Source organism: Sycon ciliatum, chromosome 5 (genome assembly GCF_964019385.1).
Source record: "Sycon ciliatum chromosome 5, ocSycCili1.1, whole genome shotgun sequence".
Classification (NCBI taxonomy): Eukaryota; Metazoa; Porifera; class Calcarea; order Leucosolenida; family Sycettidae; genus Sycon; species Sycon ciliatum.
The window spans coordinates 16,355,492-16,363,876 of record NC_088647.1 but is presented as its reverse complement, the minus strand read 5'-3'; the positions used below and the strand labels follow the sequence as shown (position 1 = coordinate 16,363,876).

General features: G+C 50.8%; 1 protein-coding gene across 1 annotated transcript; it reads left to right on the top strand.

The window, feature by feature from the left end:
* The first annotated feature begins 307 nt into the window (after window positions 1–307).
* Window positions 308–7,450, top strand: LOC135817834 (alpha-N-acetylglucosaminidase-like). The gene is made up of 5 exons (XM_065331112.1): window positions 308–715; window positions 2,908–3,099; window positions 3,419–3,643; window positions 4,604–4,924; window positions 5,392–7,450. Exons 1-5 carry the CDS (start codon window positions 533–535, stop codon window positions 7,033–7,035), a joined length of 2,565 nt encoding a protein of 854 aa, XP_065187184.1. The 5' UTR covers window positions 308–532; the 3' UTR covers window positions 7,036–7,450.
* Window positions 7,451–8,385: the final 935 nt, after the last annotated feature.

Sequence of the window (8,385 nt, the reverse complement as noted above, 5' to 3'; positions counted from 1 at the left end):
TACTGACGCATTATAAGTTTTGCTTTCCTCATCAGAGTCACCATCCACTTTTACCGAAGTAGACGGTTCATTCGAAGCCATTTTTGCCACAAAGCAGGAGCAAAATGGAGCAAAATATCGGAAACGAAAGGCAATGCCAAGCAAAATATGGAAAGTCATCGAGCAAAATTTGCCGGCAAAATATCGAAGCGCCCCGAGCAAATTTGGGCTAGGCCTACTGCAGACTCTGCACACAATGGTCGACGAAGTGTCAACGTCATGCATTTGCGAAGTCTGTTTGCTAAATCCTTCTCATTCCGTCACTGAGTTCGACTTTCCTTGGAGAGCGAACGCGAACGCGAATTTCGTCTTGCTAATCCTCCGTAATTATATTAGTTAGTTAGTTCGCGTTAGCCACCGCGCGCCGTAGAATCTACGCGTACCGCGCACCGGTGAATGCGGTGCAGAAGGTATTAAAAAGCAACAAAAAATAAACAAGTCCCAGTCGAGGTCAGATCACGTCGTTCGGTTGGTCAGTGGTGGCTCACCAACCATGCCAGGTCGTGGATTTCTCCTCTTGGCCATCGTTTGTGGCTGTCTTGTGCTAGAACAAAGGGCCGTGTACGGTGCCACTGGCCACGTTGAGCCAGGAGATGTTGTGCGTGCAGCAGAGTCACTCGCGGTGAGAGTCCTCGGCAAAGAAGCAGGCGAGAAGCTCACATTCTGTTTCCTGCCGGTACGTACCATCCATAATTATTATGATATCCGCGGAGTACATTTCAGATGGAAATAATATTTAGTTGAAAGCAGGAAGTAGTACTGGTTGAAAGCAATTATTTGAACCTGTCACATCTACCCACTGTACCCGGTGTCCCATAGGGCCATACCGGTACCGTACAAGATTTGATCACGTGATGACGAGAGATCCAGCTAGCTTCACGTCGTGAACACTCAAACTCAAGTCAAAGGTATAAAGATGTCGATGGCCAACACCTCCCTCGGCCAGAATCCAAAAGGAATGTGTTCTGCACCGAGTGAAGCCAGCATTAATTTTTGCTTTTCCCTAAAAAAAGGGCTATTATAATTATAAATTCCGCGGGAATTTCCGCGGGAAAATGGAATCATTCCGTATCATTTCTTCAGTATGTATGTACATGTATTGACGAATCTGCAACCCTTACTGCGAACTTGAGAGGATTTAACCCTGGCGATAGCCTGGCGACATGTAGGACTAATTTTCACACTATCCGTCGCAGTCACAAGTAACTTAGTTGTGACTTGCACCCTACAACAATTTGCCAAAATCAATCGCTATGCTGCTGCTTTTTTTGCGACTTTCTGCGTAAATCACCGCAGGCGCGGAATCTTGTTTTCCAAGTGGACAGATTGCAAATGCCCTTTTCATGCCGTCGCTAGGGCAGACCTTTTTTTTATTTTTTTTACAAGATACAGTAAAGCCTGTAATGGCGACCACTCGGATATGGCGACCACTTTTCCTTGTCACGGACGCATTCACATTCAAAACAGCTCGGATAAGGCGACCACTCGCTCAACGCGACCGACGACCACCCACCCGCGACCGCTTTGCACACTGCTACAAGACTGTACATTAACATGCATGCCTTGCACTGTCCACCATGCATTGAAGATCCACCATGCATTGAAGATCTACACATCAGCGCAGGAAACGGAGATGCACCTGGCGCATGCAGGATACTTACTTGGCAGGTCTTACTCTTAGTCTTAGGCCCCCAGGCACATGACTCATGAGTCATGCATAGTAGCATAGGTGTGTCCAGTGTGATATATACACTGATCAAAATGATATGTCACGTGTATATTGTGAATATAGTCACGTGACCCACTGAACCTGGATAAGAAGACCACCTGGCCAAGGTGACCACTTTTTCTCGTCCCTTGAGTGGTCGCCTTAGACAGGTTTCACTGTAGCCACAAACCATCATGGTGCAAACTAAGTGCCAGCAAGAGATAGCAGAGAGGCACATCACGATGGCAACCGAAGCAGTGGAGGCCGGGCAGAAGCGGCTAAACCGACCACGGGTCTCGGTATCAACACCACTCTTGCGCGCCAAACAGAAAAAGGTAAATGAAAAGAAAAAGAATCAGTGGAAAACGAAAGGTGGCAGAAAAAAGCTAAATGAAAAGAAAATGAACGTGAGCACTGAGGAGCAAGTGACACACTACATGTAAAAGGTAAACGGTGACAGCACGGTAGGATGGGCAAGTCGCCATGGTGAATCAGCTGTGCGGCTGTGTGATGTTACAGGTGTGTAGCGGCCCAATGCCAGTCGGCAGATTGCAGGTACTTGTGCACTCGTTCCAGGTGGTCCTGTGATAAGCTCTGGAGGAAGGCGATTCCACTCCTCAGTGGCAGCGGACGGAAATGATCGCTGTACACTGTTGCGTGAGTGACGGTTTTTTGGGGTATGGCAAACTGCAATCCGGCTCTGCTGGCGAGTGCGATGATGCCCTTACAGCACTGGTGCAGCCGCAGGGATCATTGCTCACAGTGGCGAGCTAGTTGGGAGGCACTGGAGCTTGTATAGGTAGGCGTGAGCAGCGACGGCGCGGAAGAGGGCCAGACTTTGGAGCTTGATTTTTATTGCATTAGTGTCTCCGAGAAAACTGTACAGTGAGGGATACATTCAAGAAACGTTTCTCCCATGAATCCTCTTGATTCAAAAGTTTGAAAATATGTTGACGGTGCTGTCACTGCTGTGTAAGCTTGTTCACATCGCAGGAGAAGGCCATGAGGTCTAGCCAGTCCCCTAGGATATAATGTTAACGAGCATTTCATTGCACTCTCTCTGTGCACGTATGTGTGTGTGTGTGTGTGTGCGTCTCTCTCTCTCTCTCTCTCTCTCTCTCTCTCTCTCTCTCTCTCTCTCCGTGTGTATAAACTTACAGATCAGTAACGACCAACATGACACGTTTGAAGTGAACATTCCATCACCGGGCAAGGTGTGGGTGTGCGGAAACTCGGGCGTCGCAATCGCCAGAGGATTGTACCATTACCTACGCGTTGTGTGCAACTCCTCAATGACGTGGGGACGCCGCGGTTCTGGGGACAACATCAACGTGCCAATCCCACTGCCTGGGGTAAGTGATGGCAGCAGCTCTGTCAGGATACCTTTGCATCAAAGCCAGGAAAAAAACCCTGTATTTGTGTGAAGTAAAACCAGAAAATTAGAGCGATTGCGCGCGCTTTGTCATTCGTCTGTTCACATTGATGTGCAGTATCTTGTTATCAGTTCCTGTGTTGTTAGATATGGAATTGTTGTGAGTTTAGGTATACAGTACAGCGTGGTTAGTGGGCATATGACCATCCTCTGCTTGCTTGCCTGCTGGCCTAGGGCTATATTAGATTGTGCATGTGCCTCTTCTGCGTGCGTGCATGTGTGCCTATGTGTATATCCAGTCCAAGGGGTTCTACGTGCGCAAGAGCAGCTCTGTGAAGTGGCGTTACTACATGAACGTCTGCACCGTGTCCTATTCGTCAGTATGGTGGGACTGGCAACGATGGGAACGTGAGATTGACTGGATGGCACTGCACGGTATCAATTTCCCTCTGGCGTTCACCGGCCAAGAACATGTTCTTGCACAGTTCTTCACTCAGCTGGGCTTGACTCCGGACGAACAGCAGGTTAGTGGATGTGCTTTGCACGAGTCGTGTTTTTTTAATCTTTTAATCAAGCAGCTAGCTAGGCATTTCCAGATTTGTTGGCAGCAGCTTGGAGTGGCCAGAATGCCGCACAGCCTTAGCTCGCTCAGTAGTCTCTAACTCTACAGGATGAGCTGAAAACTAACTGCATTATACTGTCAGATCTCGCTTATCCGGTCCTCTTTTATCCGGATCCCTCGCCATCCGGAAGAAAATCGTTGGTTACCGATTTGCAGCATATGCCATGCATACATACAGTATGTGTGCTCAATTTTCCGGTTCCCTCGCCGAATCCGGATATTTTTGTGGAAAACGGATGTGTGCGGTTATGCGAGGTCTGACTGTACTCCAGGGGCGTCGGACACGGTACGGTCACTACGGTATTGACCGTACCACTTTTGCCCCGGGCACCCCGTGAATCAATAAAATACACTGATCTGGACTCTAAATTTCCAAAATGTTCGCCTCCGCCATCCCTCGCCCACGAGTAAACTGTACTTCAGATGACTGACCGCACCACCCTAAAATACCTTCCGACGCCCCTGAACTCTATCTCTATAGATGTTGGATTCTACACAGAAGCAGTGTGCCAGTGATGGGCAGGCTGCAGTGTACAAGAGGTACCCAAACAACCCTACTTTCTCTTGTCCTCTTGTGTCTTTATGTTTGGATTATAAGTAGATCGTAACCGATGCCAAAGAATATCCGCCCCTCTCACATTGTGAATGGACCGACTGGTGGCTGATTTTTTTGCTGTCTTCACGTCCCAATGCTCACTTCCTTGCTGCACAGTCTGAATCGGCTGACACCGGTTTTCCTCGGACTATGGGTCCCATACCTTTTTAACCTAGCTTGACGGCAGTGTGGCCAATCAAGCGGGTTTGTGATCATGTGAGGTGCGTGCTCATGGATTTATGATGTTGTCCCATGTTGTATTTTCAGGACTACTTCACTGGTCCAGCGTTTCTGGCATGGAATCGAATGGGCAACCTGCGCAAGTGGGGTGGCCCGCTGCTGCCCAATTTCCGCGAGTCGCAGTTCAGCCTTCAGCTTCTCATTCTGAAGCGCATGAGAGCCCTGGGCATGACGCCCATCTTGCCCGGTTTCTCCGGCCACATTCCTGCTGCCATCAAGCGCATCTACCCGCATATCCAGACTCGGAGCTCCAGCGGGTGGGTGGGCTTCAACTCCACCTATACCGGTGTTCATATCATTGATGCCACTGATCCTTACTTCTTGCCGTTGGCCAAGCAGTACTATGAGGTAAATCATGTACCCATTGTTGGGGATGTATCACTGAGACGTTGCTCTGCGTCTCACGGGTGGGGTGGGACAGGTTTGTCTTAGCACTCCCTTACCCCCCCCCCCCCACACACACACACACTTTCTCACTCTCTCACTCTCTTTCTCTCTCTCTCCTCTCCTCTCTCTCTCTCTCTCTCTCTCTCTCTCTCTCTCTCTCTCTCTCTCTCTCTCTCTCTCTCTCTCTCTCTCTCTCTCTCTCTCTCTCTCTCTCTCTCTCTCTCTCTCACACACACACACACACACACTCTCCTATGAGCTCCTATGAGCTCCTATGAGCTCCTATGAGCTTTGCGTATCCCCGTCCCACTTGGTTGCATGCACCTTCTTTTTTTTGTTTTCTTCTGAGCAGACTGGCCAGTGAGGACTGTTGGACATCCTTTAACTAGAGTTTGTTTCTCTTTGTTGTGTGTCCTGACGTGTGACAGCTGCAAACGAAAATGATGGGCACGGATCACGTGTACAATGTCGACAATTTCAACGAGATGTCGCCACCGACCCACAATCCTGAGTTCCTGTCCAATGCCAGTGCGGCCGTGTACAACGGGATGAAGGCGGCCGACCCGCAAGCAGTCTGGGTCATGCAAGGCTGGCTGTTCGTCAACTCTGGCTTTTGGACAGAGGCGGCCGTGCAGGCGTACCTCAGTCCCGTCCCGGATTCCCAGATGATCATTCTAGATCTGTACGCCGAGGTCGTGCCGCTCTGGCTGAACCTGGGCTCGTTCTACGGTAAATCGTTCATCTGGTGCATGCTGCACAACTTTGGCGGACGACGGGACCTGAACGGCAACTTGAGTCACATTGCTCACGCGCCGCACGATGCTCTCAACACCCCAGGCAGCTCCATGGTCGGTATTGGCCTGACGCCGGAGGCCATCGAGCAGAACCCGGTCATGTACGAGCTGATGCTGGATACGGCGTGGCACAACTCGCCCATCGACGTCCAGGCGTGGCTGGACGGGTACGTTGGCAATCGCTACCGCCACGCGGGCCACTTGCCGCAGGTCAAGCGAGCGTGGCGTCTTCTGGAGTCGTCCGTCTATAGCCTGTACTGGCCGTACCGTTTCCTAGGCGTTATGCACCTCTACCCGTCTCTCGGTCCGCATGGTCTGACCATGGATCAGGATCAGAAGGCCATGCTGCATTACGGAGGACATCCGTCAGTGCCGCCGGACAACCAGTCATTATACAACTGCTCGGCGGTGACGGCTGCCTGGCGTGAAATGATCAGTGCCGGCTTGTTCGTGAGCGCGCAGTCCAACAGCATGCCCACTGGCCCGTTCAGCTACGACCTGGTCGACATCGGACGCCAGGTTCTTGTCGATGTGCACGCCGATATGGTCACGCTGATCGACAGTGCGTACAAGCGCTGGCTGCAGACCGGTGCCAACACGAGTCAGGAGATCAGTGTCCTGTTCCGCCCGATGCTAGATATCCTGGCCGACCTGGATCACCTGCTGGCGAATGATCAAAACTTCTTACTGGGCAAGTGGGTGGAGGATGCGTACTCGATGGGAGCGACGGACGAGGAACGCGCTATCTTGATGATGAATGCAAAGAACCAGGTGACGCTGTGGGGTCCTCACGGGGAGATCACTGACTACGCTGAGAAGCACTGGGCCGGCCTGGTCAAGACGTACTACCGTGCCAGGTGGGAAACCTGGGCGCACACCGTGTTCAATGCCGTCCACACAAACACGCCGCCGGACTTGCAGGCCTACTATGACCGGCAGATGAAGTTTGAAGAGCAGTGGTACCAGTCATCGCAGCACTACAGCACCGAGCCGGGCGGTGAGGATGTGGTGGCGATCTCCGAGCACTACATGAACACGTGGGCGAGGAAGCCAACCGAGGCGGAGTACAAGATCGTACTTCACGGCCAGACGATCACCGGCCATAGCTTACACGCGGCGCCACTGAAATCCCACGGCGACCTTGAGCAGATGATGCTGCTCTGCTACTACGATACTGCATGCCTGGGCTTCACTACCGACGGCTATCTGAAGTCGAACGTATCCTACCCGACTGCCAAGGCTGGCGTCGATCTGTACGTGCTGACGAGTCGTCTCTGAGAGAAGCCTGCGACAACGCCAGCATGCACAGGAGTGCGAGTAGGAGCACCGTGAGCGGGATGTTTAGGTACAATTTTAAAATCAACATCATTGTTACATGTTTTCCCAGAGCAATGAATATTACACGTAATCTACAAGGTCATCGTTAGTGTGCCGAATAACCAGAGTTTATTTGACTAACGCTGTCCCTGATAAAGCTAATGAAGCCAACTTAGTACACCAAATTAGACACGTTTTAGTTGACTGGCTCTCCCTCTCACAGTGTTATTAGCAACGCTCACCAAAGTACACCTAGTAGTAGCCGGCCACGTCAGTTCACCAACAGTCCTCAGAATCAGATGCCAGAATTGTATTGATATTTACCCCACGGTTAAATATTTATTTTGTGCAGTTCGTTTCGATCGGTTCTCTCTGACGTGACGCTGGTGGTGGTGGTGGGGGGGGGGGGGGGGGGGGAGTTAGATGATTCATTCCCGTCGCTTGAGAACCGTGAATACAAGCTGTGCGAATGATGTCATTGTAAATGTACTAATTGAGTGCACTAGTGGCAGACCAGTGCTTGGGATGCCGCTGCATATACATGTAGAGCATCGTGAAAGATGACATAATCGCATAGCCTCTATAACTATTTGGCCCGGACACTATTGCAGGCCCGCCGGAATCAGTCCAGTTGGTCAGGTTAATACCGGACCAACTTTTCGGCCACCAATACAATCATGTTTCCTACTGCGGAGGTCATGTGTACCCACCATATCATACACAAAGTATGGAAGGCGATGATACTACCGGACCAATCAAGAAACTGCTTCCACCGGTCCTATATTGATACTATTTCCTTGCACTGGTGGTCACCGGGGTCATGACATAACAGTAACACAGGCTGCGTATATCACTCTGTACATCGTTTCTGTGCACAATCGTAGTTCATGCGCATGTGCACAACCTACAATTACTAGTAAGATCGGAACTTCCAACACCTGACTGGCCGAAGCGACAGAGTCAGTGGTTTACAAGCGTTTTGTGCAAGGGTCCTGAGCAATTGGGCAGGGACTGTCGTGCTAGAGACCATGGAGACACCCCTCATCAGTTGAGCTTGAGTAGGCTGAGGAAGATTGTATCTAGACTGAAGTAAAGAGCATGATGTAGACTGTAGTGTTCTCGACTCCAGGCCAAATTATCACCAGATCACCAGGGATACAAACTTACAGAAACGCTCCGTTTCCAGCGCGACAAACACCCCGTGATTCTCACCATGTACGTGCCAGCAACGTGACCATGGTGACGCCGTGAGTCGGTGTCATGTCATGTCACTCGTACGTGGATAGGTAGAAGCCGGACAGACGCGAGACG